General features: G+C 35.4%; 2 protein-coding genes and 1 long non-coding RNA gene across 4 annotated transcripts; all 3 read right to left on the reverse strand.

Moving 5' to 3' along the window:
• Nucleotides 1-35: 35 nt before the first annotated feature.
• LOC125205394 (GDSL esterase/lipase APG-like) lies at nt 36-1,955 on the reverse strand. The gene is made up of 5 exons (XM_048104288.1): nt 1,666-1,955; nt 1,099-1,229; nt 784-1,017; nt 446-701; nt 36-372 (listed from the first exon to the last, which is right to left on the reverse strand). Exons 1-5 carry the CDS (start codon nt 1,892-1,894, stop codon nt 179-181), a joined length of 1,044 nt encoding a protein of 347 aa, XP_047960245.1. The 5' UTR covers nt 1,895-1,955; the 3' UTR covers nt 36-178.
• A 4,043-nt stretch (nt 1,956-5,998) lies between these two features.
• Nucleotides 5,999-6,670, reverse strand: LOC125208662. The gene is made up of 2 exons (XR_007174159.1): nt 6,497-6,670; nt 5,999-6,375 (listed from the first exon to the last, which is right to left on the reverse strand). It is a non-coding gene; the product is annotated as an uncharacterized LOC125208662 (long non-coding RNA).
• A 1,091-nt stretch (nt 6,671-7,761) lies between these two features.
• On the reverse strand, nt 7,762-10,675 carry LOC125208512. Of its 2 annotated transcripts, none has more exons than XM_048108148.1 (3): nt 10,543-10,675; nt 10,003-10,129; nt 7,762-7,951 (listed from the first exon to the last, which is right to left on the reverse strand). In XM_048108148.1, exons 1-3 carry the CDS (start codon nt 10,643-10,645, stop codon nt 7,858-7,860), a joined length of 324 nt encoding a protein of 107 aa, XP_047964105.1. In that variant the 5' UTR covers nt 10,646-10,675; the 3' UTR covers nt 7,762-7,857. The 2 variants fall into 2 exon arrangements, with proteins under 2 accessions (XP_047964105.1, XP_047964106.1); XM_048108149.1 differs by having other exon boundaries at nt 7,762-7,965.
• Between the last annotated feature and the right edge of the window lie 6,174 nt (nt 10,676-16,849).

The raw sequence follows: 16,849 nt of genomic DNA on the forward strand, positions 1-16,849 counted from the left end.
CAAACTGCTAAGGTTTGAAACAGAACAAAACAGAGTAAAAACAGAGCTATTAACATAGTCTTCGATTTTCGATATACGTGTCCAGTTTCAGTACAATATTTGATGATTGAGTAGCTTACAGACTTTGCAATGAAGTTGTAAATTCTTGTACTATTGTAAGAAGACAGACAGTATGGTATCAACCAATGAGAGAGATTCCGGAGATGATGAGACTATCGGCAAGAACTTGGTTTGCAGCTTGAGAGGGATGAACACTGTCCCAAAACACATACTCTGTCGCGTTGCTGCATGTCCCCGACTTCTGATTGCACAGAACAAACGTCGTCTCCACAGTCCCCGTCCCACAGCAGCCTTTGGTCGCCTCCACGAAGCCTAAACAAAAAACACAGAAGAAGAGAACTCAATTTGGTCTGTAAACCCCACAGTAGTTATGTGAGAAATGTACCGTATTTTTTTGGATTGGCGACAAGGTCGTAGATGGGCTTGAAGATATCAAAGATGACGATCTTCAACCCGGGAAGCTGATTCTGGAGCTGAGAAGCAGCTGCATTGATCTTCTTGTTGAACTGCTGAGCATCGGTGTTGAAGCTCGAAACACATCCGCGTTCATGCTGCCCGAATATGGTTCTTGCCAGAGGAAGGCAGCCTGTTGGCGCGAGTGAAGTAGCTCCGATTCTTCTTGCTCCAAGTCCATACAAGCTCTGTATCAGATCATCGCGTAAGTGTGAAACTCTATCGATTGAAGCTATTGAAAACGGTGAATCACTGAAACGATGAATTCACCTTGACGAAGTTGGAGAAGATGCTGACGAGGTAGGAGGAGTACTCATCGACGGTGTAGTGTCTGTTGAGGAAAGGGTTGATGTAGTAGTTTTGCAGGAAGTCGCTGTTGCCAGCGCCAATGAGGTATAGCGCGTCTTTGATGATGGATGACGCGTTTTCGCTCCCGGCCACGCTTGCTAGCTTGGTTTGGTACTCCCTGAAATACTGCAGCTGCTGCGACAGCGGAATCACGTGCTGCAACGATAGGACAAAATCGAATATTTACCCGTATTAGCAAGCAGAAATGTTTTTAGCAAGTAAAGATTCGATTTTTACGCTTAGTGCAGCCGTGTTGTCGTCGTATCCGGAGCCAGCCGAGGCGAAGTTGGCTCCGAGGAGAAGATTCTTCCCCGACGCCTGAGGGCTGAGATACGCCGGCGCGTAGGTCGTGAATCCCAAAGTCTCAGCTGTGAGCAAGTAAGTAGACACGATTAGGGATGTCGTCAGTTCAAGAACCGCCGGTTCGAGTTTTAAAAGAATTGGAACCATAACCGACCCAAAAAATAATATGACAGCGGTTCCAGTTCAAAATCGCCGGTTTTTTTTATTCTTTTTCATAATTTTCACAGTTTTCCACGATTTTCCCCAATCCCTAGTTTTTGGCTAAAATGATGGTTAACCGCTGCTTGTTACGGTTCCAAAATTTTTTGGAACCGTAACATAACGGATAGTTTCAATATTCGGTTCCGCTTCATGACAAGCGGTTACAGTTTGAAAACAGAAACCGCCGGTCCGATTCCAAACTGAACCGCCATTTCCGGTTTAACCATGCATCTCAATCAAAATTCAATTAAACATAATAATTTTAATTTTTACAATAAAAAGTAGTAATATTCGTTATACCGGTAATATCAGTAGCCAATTTTCCGTTGCAGAATCTTCCGGTAGGTTCCTGGTTGGAGAAATCCTGGCCGTAGGGAGGGTGGTTGGCCTTAAACACGGTTTGAAGGTAGTCGTTGTTTCCGACATCAACGGTCGAATCTCCAAACGTCACGATAGCCGGAACTAACTGAGAGTTTGCATAGCTGCACAATGCAGCAAAAACTAATGTGTAAGCTAAAAAAGCTCCCATTTTTTTCCTCTTCTTTCAAATGTAGTCTTTCTTTAGCATCAAAGAAGATGGAATTTATATGTGTTTGAGCTGTGATCGCCATTAATGAGTGGCTCTAAAGGTAGTTCTGCAGCATTGAAGGCGATGATGCAAAGCAATAAATATATCACCATTGTGAGTAGGGAAATATCTTAATTAGACAAAATTAAATAAATTGAGTTTCTTTATTTTTTTGGTGATAGTTATCAAGCTGAAATGTCTTAGCAGAGAAGTGGTTGGGACAGAAAATGCATTAGTTATGTGTTGTAATAATGTTTTGCATGTGATTGGGTTTTTTGGACAACTCTGTGTCTAATGTCTTTACTCTTCTTGTAATTTATTTTCTGCCAAACAAGTGTATTAAGTTATGGGTTGATGAATTTCTTTGATGGGTGAAAATTTGGCATGTGAGGCAAGATAATCAATGTGGTGATGTGGTCATGTGATGGAGTTAGGGATATGGATGAATTGTTGTTCGGGTCTCGGTTCGATAAAAGCTCGTTTATCGAGGTTCGCAGAGGTTAGAGCATTGCATTTGTAATGTGGTGGTCCATGGGCCGGGCAGAATTTGTTTTGGGTGAGGTTGTATCTATCAACTCTATTCAAGATATGGAAACAAGAATTTTCTTATGATTTGTTTTGGTAGTAGGTTCTTGTATTTATGTACAATGATATACATTCAAATATCAAGTGATTAATAATAAAATAAAAATATATTTTGGGTAGGGGCTTAAGCGCTTTGTCGGTCAGCCAGTGCACAGTGGTTATCGGTTCGATTACGAATCCAAGATAGCCAATTTTATTCTTGTTTTCCATTTTTTGTTAACCTTCTACCCGATATAAATTAAGGAATAGACCTCATCGGCTGTTTCGACCATGGGTATTATTTTGCTGAGAAATATCAAAGAAATAAGTTTGTACTTGTAATAATTTTAAATATAATTGAACTTATACAACTAGGGCTTTTATGCCTATGTGTGGTTTTTAAATTTTTTATTTTTAAAGTACATAAATATCTAAAATGATAATGACGTGCCTTAGTAATGTGATTTGGTGCAATACTTCAGATACCAAATTAGTCCATGTGTATAATTCAATACTTAGGCGGGGGGGGGGGACTCCATCCATTTATTAATTTCCCCCAATCGCCAAATTATGCATATAAGTGTTTATGTAATTTGGATTAATTCTCGAAGAGGGTCAAATTATTAGGGATTTGAATTCGATTGACTTAATATTATTTGCTGATAATTTATTAGTGAAAAGAATTATTGGGATTAGTATGGGCTATACATGAGAAGATACGTTAATAGGATAGGTTCAAATTTGATTTGACCTAGGAGCAAGGTATTAATTAATTGAATTTTGAGTAGGTAATTAGAGTTGTATGTACTCCTTATAAGGTACTTCACACCAAAGTGCATGCTAGATTAAGTAGCACTAACTAGTACTATTGAATATTTGACATATTCATGGAATGAAATTTGTTAGATTAGATAGTGAAAATGTACCCGTGAAAGAAGATTGAGGCGGCCATTGTTGTCGATGGATGACAGATAAAAAATATGAAATGAATTCTAATCTTGAAAAGGTAATTGGCTTGGAGAGGTGCCCACTGTGATGTCAACAACAACTCCAAATGTCAAATTTAGTGGGTGCTCCGGCCCTTATATTTTTAATGGAAAATATGGTTGTTTTCTTTATAATAAAATATTTATTTAAATGGGAAATAAAAACAATTGGAAATCGAAGTTACTCAATTTGTTTATTGGTTTCAAAATATAGTGTGCAAAATCCTATGAAATAAATTGTTCTATCCATAATCACTAATAGCCGTTTCAAACTTAAGAACGGTACATTTCAAATAAATATTTTTTATTTGAAGTTATTATGCGTTTACCAAAACAGAGTAATATAGGTCTTCATCAAATGGCACTTGTCTTGTCATTCCCTTATTTAATTATATATGTGATTAGATCAATCTTTTTCATAGTATGCTTGCCTAACCACTTTTGGTGGCATTAAGTACCACAAAAGATTATTAGTATTTAATACTATATGATATATTTCTATCACTACATATCCCTTGATATATTAGAAGATGAATATATGTAACGAGATTTGTGTTAAAATGACAACATCTCTTAGAGTGACATCGTGACATCACATATATAGTAATATTATAAACGCTACACAACAATATTATAAACGCTACAGAGTAATCTATAGATTGCTGTATAGCGTGTTGGATATTGTTGGCCGAGAAAAATTGTTGTATACAGTGTTGCATATTGCTGGCCGTGTTTTTTATCCTTTTTTTTTGCCACATTGCAGCTTATTATTCGTCCACGTGTACAAATGATTGGCTATGAATGGTGGTATGGTGTTATTTTAAGAGGTGGTGGTACTTTAACACTCCCCTATGCCACTATTAGAAGATAAATATTTATTTATTCATATGGAGTATTTATTTTCATCTTTTACATGTGTGATGACACCATTCATTTATTTATTTTTGGATGCATTAGCACCGTTCTATCTCTAATTATTCGTTTGATTCAATTTATTCTTAATTTCAATCGGTCACCTTGTTTTTATCACCAAACCTGAAAAAAAAAATAGAAAAGTTCAGATGGTGACATAATTAATGCAAAAAATGTCAACGATACATTTAATTTTCTTACTATTCATGGATATTTTAGGTGAGGTACATTCAATAAGTTGAATAGATTCGGATAAAATTTGCTTTCTCCATGTGTGTTGTTTGTTTCCTCTTTTTGTCCATCCAGATGAATTCTAGTAGATATTTTTCAGATACAAAAGTAATGGTTTACTTGTTCAATCTATCATGACTATGTCTAGTGGATTTATCAAATTTATCGAACGTTTACAATTTAATAAGTGACATCTAGCTCTAATTTATTCTAGCTCATTATTTTCAACTTGTCAATTCTAATCAAATCTTTTAAACTTGCATCACATTTTATTATTGGAATTCAATTTTAACAATGGAATTGTGACATGGGTACTATACAAAAGTAATAATGTTTAGAATCGATTATCTAATAATGAATTGATTAAATTATATTTACGAGTTAAAAAGATTGAGATACACTCCCTCAGTCCCCAAATATTGTCCCACTTTGATCCGACACAGATTTTAAAAAATGTAATGAAAAGTGAGTTCAAAAAGTTAGTGAAACGTGAGTCCTACTTTTATAATAAAATATAAGTAATAATGAGTTAGTGAAATATGAGGTCCACTACCAAAAATAGTAAAAAGTGAAATGAGACAAATTTTATGGGACGGACGGAAATAGAAAAATGGGACAAACTTTTAGGGACGGAGGGAGTAATTCGTAAATTGAAAAACTAAGATAAATTAAATTGATATAACTATTAAACAAATATAATAAAGAAACTTCAAAGTTTAGGTTAAATTTAATAATAAACTCATTAAAGGTCGGTCGGAATATACGTTTAATTATTAACCACAAAAATAGTACTACTACTACTACTTATGTAAATTTTGTGATACCTTAGTGTAGGTAATTAAAGAGTTTCAATCAAATGGCACTATCACCATTTAAGCCATTAACTAATTAAATATATTTAGTTAGGGGATTATGCCTAACTATCGTCGGTGGATTTAAATACTCTGTCGCTTATAATTAACTAAAGGTGGGCACCTCTTAGTTTAGTGCAATTTAATTTTTGTCAATATTTAAAAACTAATAATTGAGTTTTTCTCCTCTTCTTATATATTTATTAGTATAATCTAACAAACTAGATAACAATATAAAATTTAATAATATATTTTAACTAACCAAACAACATATTTTAATTTATCCCAAAATGTACTATATATCACTATTATCTTGTCTTAGAGATTGAATAGCCTAACACAACATTTCAACTATTTTTTTTAAAGAATCAACTATTGTTCTTCGCCTATTTCTGTGACGACTCGAACCCCAAATCTATAGATTGGAGGTGAACATCTTATCAACTGAGCTGTGCTTCGTTGTCAACACAACCAATAGCATAAACACCCATACCAGACCAATCAAATAAACTCGTTTAACATGCAATTAATCCGAATCTTTGTTGAAATCAAGAAAATAGTCATAATTAAGAAAAACAAAAGGATGAAAGTAGAAAGAAGAAAGAAAGAACATAACATACATAAAAAAGAAGAGAAGAAACATAAGAAAGAAAGCTGATAGTTCATAATCTTTAGATGCTGATGCTCAGACTTCGAAGCTCCAAATTGTTGTAATTATTTATCACGTCCAAAATCGAAAATCCCACCACTTATTTAGCTTATCATGGAAAGCCATTGTTAGTCTTAACCCCGGAGGGTGAAGAAGAAGAGGAAGAAGCACAACAACGGCAGCACATTCCCGGCGGTGGAGGCTCACAGCATAAACAAGCCGGACACCTAGGCATCTTAGCCAGCACCTCTGCATAATATTATTACATAAATAAAATCAAATTAAAAAAAATAATCAAGAGATGAATAATAATTTCAATATTTTTCATTCATATTTCTAGGCTTTGGAGAGAAGATGATCAAATTTGTACCAGTAAATCGAGCTGCGTCAGCAGTTGGGAAGATCGGTAATAAGGCGAAGACGAGGACGAAGATGAGCAGAGCCACCTTCATGGATCTCAGAGAGGTGCAAATTGCCATGGCAAAATTGTATGAAAAAAAACTGTGTGAAATTAAATCACAAGTGATTTGACTTTGTTTGTAGATTTTAGGCTTTAGCAATCAATTGCACGAAATAATGTTTGTTTGATCAATAAAAGTCAACAAGAACATGCGGTGTTGTCCAATTGTTATGAAGTCAAACTACATGTTGAATTTTTAGTACTTGGAATTATTCTTTTTTTTGTTAGTTGGAGTACTATAATTCAACTTGGTCTAATTTATATATTCTCCACTTCTACCAAAAATAAGCTTAAATAAGGGATTGGAGTATCTTGAGTTGGAAAATAATAGGATAATGGTAATGGTAAAAATTAAAAAATACTACGAGTAAAGAAAATGATGAGTCAGATACTGTAATAAAAAGAGTAGAATAAATTGATATACTGGAGATAATATATTGTGAGGTATTTCATTGTAAATAAAAGACTAGTAGTAGTAGTAGTATTATTTTTTGTGAATGTACCAAAATGTAAACTTTTTTGGATGGAGAGATTGTGCTTCAATTAATTTTTAGTAAAATGGGAGAAAATGTTAAAACACGTAGTAATATTGCATGACAACAAGGTTGTGATTGTGTATATATGGTATTATTGAAGTCTGATTTTTTTTTTATAGTATTATTTTTGTTATTCTACTCTCTCAATGGCTTAATAGTTTCCCGACCGCGGTGGGCTGAAAATATTGGAAAATGCTTGAATTTGATAGATCGGCCCATAGGGTTTAGGGTTTTTTTTTTTCATAGGGTTTAGGGTTTAAATTATGATAGTAGTATTAGTTTATTATTCCTATTTCTTTAATTGTCACATAGATATGTTAATTAACCCCTTGAGGTGGCTAGAACCAATTTTCAACTACCAATTGGAAGGGAATTATATTATTAATTGAGTTGAATTTTATTGTTTTAAGTTGTACTGTACGGATAGGATTATCAAATCCAACCGAACAAAATTGATTGTTGCTGCAAAACTCAAGCTTGGCCACTTCAAATGACTCAAAAGTTAGACACAATTGTTTTGGCTATACAATAAATGGGCCCCACTTGGGCCATTACAATGAGCAAAAACGAATTCAAGAAACAAAACTTGTGGAATCAAACACAGTGTAGAATATCGTTGTCATCCTTATAAAAGTGAAATAAGTCATTTATTTTGTAAATATTTATTGATATCAAGCATGCATTTATTTCGGTAAGAGTATAACAAAGGGTGTCACGGAGATCCATTGCTAGCATCTATTGCACCAGGCTCAGAAGGAAGCAAACAACACGGGCAACACGACTCATGTGGAGAGGGTTCACAGCATAAACAAATCGGGCACACATTGGGCTTCAGAAGCAACTCTATGTTATGCAGAGCACGAATTAAATTTAAAAAGTAATAAATAAAGTATCACACATGTATATGCGAATTAGGGTTAATATACTATTTTATCACAATGTTTTCACATTTTAACAAAAATATCTCAATTTTGTAGTATATAATACATAAAAAAATATCAAATGTTTCATTTTTTTGTTTAAATTGCCACGCAAAAAATCAGCAAAATTGCCCCTGCAAAGATATATGCACACATGAAGAAGTGTGCAAGCATGCACATACAAGGACACAATTTAGTCCAAAAATTTATGGGTATTTTACAGCGAACATTGAAATGTTGGGTGTCTTTTTGCAACTTTTCTATGATTGAAACTCGTTAAAACACTAAAATGATAAGATAAAATTGAATATCTATCCAGATGAAAAACAGAAAATTGTCGAATTGATGAGATATTAATTACCATCACCGGCAACAAGTCGAGCTGCATCGCTTGTTGGCAAGACGGGAGATAAAACGACGACCGAGAGGAAGTGAATCACCAAGAACGACTTCAAAAGATTGTTTGCCATTGTAATTATTCTGAAATTAAATATATATCTGTTTCTTTTGGGAGGCAAGAAGGTGTATTTATATGCGTTTTTTTAAAGGAATTATTGCTATAATACTAATTTTAATTAGTTATCCAATGGTGTCAAAAAATAAGCAGTCCAATTAGTTGAATGTTGAAGTTTTGCATTTATTTCTTAAACTAACTTACGGCTTGTTTTTCTTTGTTACTACTAAGTACTAAACTATATTTCAATTTCAACATTGAATAATTTCACTGGAAAATTGGCTCCTCTTCACGTGGAAAGCAGTGTACCAAGATAAGAAAGGAATAAAGATAGTTGACTATTTTAATTAATGTCAAGATAGTTGACTATTTTAAGATATTAAAAATATAAAAATAAAGATAAGCCAACCCGTGGAAGATGAAGAACCATGGCTACGTGTGTGATTAACCAAACCTAGTGGCTCGGTTACTGGACCACGGGTGTAGAAGAGGATCGTTCTCGGTTTGCTTTGTTGATCTGGGGTGTTTAATTTGTAGTTGTCCGATGAACTCTCGTTAGAAGATGCAAGTAAAATTACTTATATTCAAGTTTAATTAAGTAACATTATGTTATATTTATGAAATGTGTTTGTGAATTGATTTTATATCTTTATTTCGTTCAAATTTGCCATAGGCATTTTCAAATATTGTTAGATATAGTTTTGTTTGTAGTACTCGTGTAGTGCTTGCCATTAGAAATAGTTAGAAATTCAAAACTGTAATATATTTCTGCATTTTTTTGGAGGATAGAATGTGTATGTATGTGTATGCGTTGTTGAAGAAGTTATTGCTATAATTTTGAACATTTAATTAATTAGTTATTCCATGCAGTTTAATTATCTAGTTCAGTGTTGAAATTGTGATTTAATTCTTGCTTGCGTTGATGAATTAATTTTGGACTTAGTTATTGTAAACTTTGTTGGAATTTTGGTTTTTGATGATGGAATGGAATCATGGTTTTTGTCCTTTTGATTTCACGACTTATTACTTAATGTATTATATTGTACTTGAGTTCGGTTCTCGTTGGAACCGAAGACCGAACCGATCGATTCCTTGAGGAACCGAACCGACAAAGGGTTCGGTTTCAATTCTGTATTTCAGAAAAAATTGAGAGTCGATTAACTGACTAATTGGTTCGGCCGGAACCAAACCGACCGAATTCCCACCCCTAATTTCAACACATATAAAAGAATGCAATTTTTGCAGCTATTACTTTTAAAACATCGTTTTAGGCTTTTCAATGTTTTGAGCCATTGTAAAGGATCAGTATCGAATCCATCAAACAGAATGTGTTCGGGCTGAGAATGAATAATTTGGATGCCGCCATCCTCGGAAGGCCTAAGCAGTGCGATGACCGACATTATCAATGGATGACGAATGAAAAACATATCTCTGAAATAAGTTATTTATATGTAAACTATCGAGCTTACATTTTATTTTAAGTAAGATCATAACAAAGGACGTTACGGAGATCCATTGGTAGTCTCCAACGAACTAAGGACAATAGGAGATGAACAACACTTGCAACACAACCCCGGTGGTGGGGGTGTGCAGCATACACAAGTGGGGCATATGGGACCACCCACCAACACATCTGCGTTATACAAATTAAATTTAAAATATCACATAATATGAATATGGTAATTGCAAAAAAATATTACTCCCTCCGTAATTGCAAAAAAATATCCATTTAACTCAACCACTTTTTCTCACTCCTATTAAAATATTCATCTTTCTTTATCTCTCTACTTTAATACTTACATTCACCTTCTCTCTCTCCAATTAAACACTTTAACCAATAACTCCTAAAACCCCGTGCCATTTAACTTCAAATGTCCCGTGGATTTTTATAGATCATTTTTAAGCAAAAATTTAAATGTTGAGCACTTTTTTGCGATTCTCGTAATTAATTAAATTTAAGTCATTTTTTCATTAAAATGCTAAAGTGATAAATCAAAATAAAGAAAACTAAAATTTGTCGAACTGATGAGATATAGTATTAATTACCAGCTGTAAATCGAGCTGCATCACTAGTTGGCAAGATGGGAGATAAAACGACGACGGAGAGGAAGAGAATCACCACGAATGACTTCAAAATATTGTGTGCCATAGAAAATTAGTTTAAAATTACTGTATAATTAAAAACTGTAATATATGCCTGCTTCTTTGGGAGGCTAGAGAGGTGTATTTATATGCAAAGTTGAAGAAATAATTGCTATAATAATTGCAATTAGTAATAAATTTTCCAATGATGCCCACGAAAATAAGCAGTTACGTTTAATTAGTTGAAATTTGAATGTGGATCTCTTTCTAGCTTGCGTTGATTAATTAAATATTTCAACGTGGATTAATTTAACTGGACTTCAAGGGAGAAAATTGATCACTTCTATTATTTATAAATTAATGTCCTATACTATTAGCAAGATAGTTGACTATATATTCAAATTTTCTAGATATTTTAAATATAAAAATAATACTTCGTTTAGGATTTTTGCCTAAGATTAATGGCTGAAACGAACGACTTAAGATTAATGTCCTATACTATTAGCAAGAACAAATACAAATATCCTCAAAATAAAGAATTACCATAAAACCAACACACCAAGCACATCGAACAACCACAACAAACAACCAAATCTAGCGGTAAAGGGGCAAGGATACCGCGTCCATATCCTGGAGGTCACGAGTTCGACCCTGGGAGGCGCAACCTGGGATTAATTTCCCCTGTGGACCTGGCAAGTTGACTAGCCATTACCCAGCTTTGGAAGTTCGCTGGTAACTAGCCTGGCAACTAGCCATTACCCAGCTCTTGAACTCAGCCATTGACGATCCTCTTAAAAAAAAAAATCTAAAAAGAACACTCGACAACCAAACAACCACCAACAAGAAACAATCAATCACAACAATGATGTATGAGTTAAGAGTATGAAATGAGTCATGAGTAATGAATGACTTATAGCAACGAAACAAATATAGTAGATAAAGTCTTACTTGATCGGAATTTATTTTACTACTCTACCATTAGGGCAATGTGATTGCTCTCAATGAAAAGAGATCTCATATTGAAATCCTAATTAACTTCTTTATTCACTTTTAAATAAATGTATGCCGACGTCATAACGGTTAATTTGTCGGACGACCCATGGAAATTTACTATTGATACCAAAGGATTCATAAAGAATATGATCAATAATAATGTAATTTAAGTAATGCTACGAAATTGGAAAATACCAAACCCACGTAGTTAAACCAGTTCGACCGGTTGAACCGTGAATTAGTAACTTTGCCGGTTCGCTCACCGGTCCGATTTTAAAACATTGATTGATACCAAATGATAAAGAAGTCAATAAGGGAATTACTGTAAATCATCCAAACCCCATTATAGAATTTAAAACAAGTAGTTACCTTAACTCAAATTTCCACGACATAGACATGACAGTTTACTAATTACAAAACACGTCAAAAATACCTAATATGTACTTAGTAAATAATTTAAATAGTTAATACTCTATGATACCATTAGATCACATGGTTATGTTCCATAAAACCTTTAATTTCTTTGACTGGATAATGTAATTTAAGTAATGCTACGAAATTGGAAAATACCAAACCCACGTAGTACACCGATCAAAGTGAATTAAAATAGATTGATTTACTCATATTACATACAAACTAGCTAGATTAATTAACAGGGATTCATCGGAATATTCCGAAAATACCCAACAAGATTAGTTGTATTTGTTGTTCTTCATATTCTTTTTAGCCCCGTCGAGGGCGGCTCGAGGAACGATTGCCGGCTCTGTTGAAGGCGGAGTAGCAATAGCTGCGAACTTCCGTCAAAATCCTACACATACCACTCCTCGATTTCGCCACAGTGATCGAGGTTCTGCGGTATGAGATTCTGCATGCACCAACACATAAGATATGATCATCACCAAGTCAATATATAGGATAGGATTTAAGAGATTTTAACGGTAGCAATAATTAAAAAGAAGTACAATAACAAGAATAAATAGAAAATTAATGCATATCTATCAATTTGATTTTTTACATTACCTATATCCGCTGCCTATCCACCTCGAAGCCCTTGTAGTTGTACGGATCACCGATTCAGTCACAGTCACCACCCGGTTCGAGTATCCTGGTTTGGACCCCGTTTTAGTCCCAGCCCCCATTCGGCTCGTCTTCCCTCTACTGATCCCTGCTTTATTCAACCTAGACGATATATCGAATTCAAGGTAGAGAGTGATAATTTATGAGAAAATGCACTGGCTATTTATTTAGGAAAAGCACTTGACTATTTCGGAGCTCTAGAAGATTATAATAACGTCGAATTGAACTACTACTGTTTGAGTCTATTTTTATTATTTTTCGTTGTTTAAACGTCAAATCCCGCCAATTAAACGGACAAATTTACCCTTTAGACCCAACCACTACAAATTTTAATTGATCCAATAGAGACCACAATTATAGTCTGGGAAAATTGCTATTTATAATTTCATTAACGTAACTCTGGGAAAACGAAAAATCCACACTTCAAGAGTCTTGGTCTTTAATTACAATTTCTTAGTTTTTAGTACTATTTTGTTAATGAGACTAAGCTTTCGATCGCACCTACTACATGCAGCTAGTGGTCGAAGTTAGGACTTACTAATTGTTATTGCAAGAGATAAGTGCACGACTTAATAATACTCTCCTAATCAGTGACTAACCCAACCACTAACCAAATATTAATCTTAGCAGCCATAATTGAATTCAGCTTTAGGGTCTCTTCTCAGTCAAACACCAAATCACAATTCTTGAGCAAAAATTCTGTTTATTGCAATATCTCCTCGAAAACGATCCACCACCAGCAGATGGAGATGTCATTCAAATTGGGTGTTGCTACAAAACTCAAGCTTGGCCACTTCAAATGACTCAAAAGTTTTTAGTCACAATTTTTGTGGCTATACAATAAATGAAGCCCACTTGAGCCATTACAAATGAGCTAAAACGAATTCAACTAAACAAAATTTTTGGGATTGAACACAGTGTAGAATATATTGGTCATCCTTACAATGTAGTATAAGCAATTGCTAGTAAACAATGGACGAAGAACAAAAGTGAAATAAGTAATTTGTTTTGTAAATATTTATTGATATCAATCTTACATTTTATTTTCATTAAGAGGATAACAAAGAGTGTTAAGGAGATCCATTGCTAGTCTCAACTATTGCACCCGGGTTAGAAGGAAGCAAACAACTCTTGCAATACGACCCATGTGGAGAGGGTTCACAACATAAACAACTCTATGTTATACAATAAGGTGGCGTTCGGTCATCATGACTAATAATCATGAGACTATCCATCTAGGATTAAGTTGTGGGATTATTTTAGTTGGAGGGGGGAGGCTATGACTAATTATCATGAGACTATCCATCTAGGATTAAGTTGAGGGGGTCAATCTTATGAACCAAACATGATACATATTTAATCATGAGATTTAGTCTTGTCAACCAAACACCTCCTAAGAGTCACATTTCACTTTTACCATAAATAGTAAATAAGTTCAATATTCCATTAACCTTTTCAACCCAATATTCTTTGCATTTCTTAAAACTTGTGCCCATACCAAATGTGACTCTTACTGTAGGACGTATGTAGTAAGTATCACATAAATACTACAAACAAGGGTAAATATTTGATTTTATCACAATGTTTTCACATTTTAACAAAATTATCTAAATTTTGAAGTATGCATGTAAAAAATAAGAATATTGGTGCCTAACATCACAAAACATCCCAAAAATTTGTTTTATCTCACAAGCTCAAAACTTGATATTTTACGAACTTAAATAGTTGGTGAATTTTTCCCATTAGCGACAAAATTCAGCTAAATTTCATTGTTATTACATCACATTAAATATGATCACCACCGATAAATTTGGTTTGTCGCTCTGTGTTATGTTCTTTTAGTTGTGTGATCATCTGATGAACTTTAATGAGTAGAAGATGAAAGTAAAATTAAAATTACATATTTTGAAGAAACTACTTTTGGTTTAGTAGGAGTTCTACTTTTTTTCCTTAAAGCATCCTCAATGCATGCGGATGTCCCATAGCCTTCCCGACAGACTTCTCAAAAACACCTTCTGCCACGCCATCAAAGACATCTCATAGTCTTCCCAGCTCTGCCACGTCATAAGGACATCCCATAGCATTCCCTGCCACAGTGGCGGACATCTCATAGCCTTCCCGCAATAAAAAAAAAAAAAATTATCGGAGGACGTCCGTCCGCATGCCACAGCGGCAGACGTCCCGCCGCCGTCGCGATATACCCGCGGAACTCCCGTGTCCGCATGGGACGTCCGTCCGCCCCTCTTCCTCGCACAATGGCGGACGTCGGGGACGGCAGTCCGACGCCCGGCGGAAGTCCAGTGTTGATGATGCTCTTACTAACATAATCAAAGATCCAAATTTACGTCATAATATAGCTGCACTTAAATTTCATGGATTGTTTAGTGTGAACAAACACTAAACCATCATTGCTGCTAATAGTGATATTTGATAAGTGGACGAGTTAACAATAGGAATCAAAAGCCTAAAATAATAAGGTGGACGCTGAACAGCCGCAATCAGACGCCGAGCAGCCACAATCGGAGGCTGAGCATCCACAATCAAAGGCCGAGCAGCCGCAACCGGAGGCCGAGCAGCCGCAATCAAAGGCCGAGCAGCCGCAACCGGAGGCTGAGCAGATTCTGCTGAACAAACACATTCCTTGTCTGACGGTGAACAGACACATTCTGCTGGACAAACACATTATGTTGCTGAGGAAGTGGCGCTCGACCACGAGCGCCGTTACGGACTGAAGGTAAGCGAGGATTGCTTCTGACGACAGAGCTGCTGCCGCGGCCATAGCTTGTACTCCCCCTTTTCATCCTAGACTTAGAGCTACTGGACGCCATATCTATCTCTTTATATATGAAAGAGAGAAAATATTGAAACGAGATAGTGAATGCATGAAGGAGGATTGCAATTTTTATACTCCAAATTTCTCCCTCCGTCCCGGATAATTCGTCTCAGTTTTCCATTTCGGTCCGTCCCATATAATTTGTCCCATTTCACTTTTACCATTTTTGGTAGTGGATCTCATGTTCCACTAACTCATTCCTACTCACATTTTATTATAAAACTAATATATAAAGGTAGGACCCACATTCCATTAACTTTTTCAACCCACATTCCATTACAATTCTTAAAACCCGTGCCTAGTCAAAGTGACCCGAATTATCCGGGATGGAGGGAGTATATGATACTAGGGCTCATAATAAATTAAAAGTTGCTCCTGCTACTCCCTTTGTCCCCGATTAATTGTCAATCTTTTCCATTTCAGTCGAACCCTCGATAATTGTCACGACCACAACTTCCTATGTGGGAGTGACTGCCTCTATACGTGCTTTAAATAACATATTAGAAACAAAGGGATAGAGTGAGCATGATTTATAAGATGAAAACTAGGATAATAGTCTCACAGGCGAAAGTGAATTAGGACAACATAAAATCAGAGTGCTTCCTGGGTTCACAAATTCTTATTTTAAAATCTTATCACAGCGGAAATGTCCAAGACAAGGTAGTATGTATGGAGACATACTACCCTGGGCTACCTAAAGACTTATTTAAAATTTTACTCCCAACACCATCGTCTGCCCGTCCACGTTCAACCTGCACATTAGAAAAGAAATATACAGGGCTGAGTATTTGATATACTCAGTGAGCACAATGCCGAAATATAATTTTCATAAAGAGTTTTGCCAGCCCGTTGAGTGAACACGGGGTTTTAACTTGAAAGGCCCGTGTCACTAAAATCCTTTTCATTTCATAAAGTTGATTGCGCAATCATATGACATAGATCTACCGTATCTGAACATCGTGTGAATCGGGAATGTGGCCACATTCCACGACGGTCACTGGACCGGCCAACCCCTTTTGTTAGCTCACGGTCCCCTTATGTGTACACTAGTCCGAGTAGGGTTTGCGGCCCTACTGGGACCCGAATTCGATTTAACATATATTGGCATAGCCAAGCAGATAGGTAATCCATAAAAACATAAAGTGGCATGACAAAACTTAAGTAGCAAAATTTTCTCATCATCATAAAAAGGCAAGTTCATATTTTTAAAGAAATGCCCACCTCAAAAGCTAACGCTCCTTCCGTAATTTCCTTAACTTGGCCTTAGACGACGTTCGTAGACGCCCCTTTAGTAAAAGACATAATCTCTAATCAGGCTTTGATAAATTAATTAAGCTTAAACGTGGATGCATCCTAAGTGCGTGCTCA

The sequence above is a fragment of the Salvia hispanica genome, chromosome 2, assembly GCF_023119035.1.
Source record: "Salvia hispanica cultivar TCC Black 2014 chromosome 2, UniMelb_Shisp_WGS_1.0, whole genome shotgun sequence".
Taxonomy (NCBI): domain Eukaryota; kingdom Viridiplantae; phylum Streptophyta; class Magnoliopsida; order Lamiales; family Lamiaceae; genus Salvia; species Salvia hispanica.

What these genes read in the sequence shown, in the direction of transcription:
- LOC125208512 (XM_048108148.1), bottom strand. Translation starts at nt 10,645, where the DNA reads ATGGCACACAATATTTTGAAGTCATTCGTGGTGATTCTCTTCCTCTCC. An exon ending in TGCAGCTCGATTTACAGCTG is followed by an intron (nt 10,130 to 10,542) that starts GTAATTAATACT and finishes TGTATAACGCAG; the next exon opens with ATGTGTTGGTGGGTGGTCCC. An exon ending in GAGACTACCAATGGATCTCC is followed by an intron (nt 7,952 to 10,002) that starts GTAACGTCCTTT and finishes TTGCTTCTGAAG; the next exon opens with CCCAATGTGTGCCCGATTTG.
- LOC125205394 (XM_048104288.1), bottom strand. Translation starts at nt 1,894, where the DNA reads ATGGGAGCTTTTTTAGCTTACACATTAGTTTTTGCTGCATTGTGCAGC. An exon ending in ATTGGCTACTGATATTACCG is followed by an intron (nt 1,230 to 1,665) that starts GTATAACGAATA and finishes ACTTGCTCACAG; the next exon opens with CTGAGACTTTGGGATTCACG. An exon ending in CGCCAATCCAAAAAAATACG is followed by an intron (nt 373 to 445) that starts GTACATTTCTCA and finishes TTTTTTGTTTAG; the next exon opens with GCTTCGTGGAGGCGACCAAA.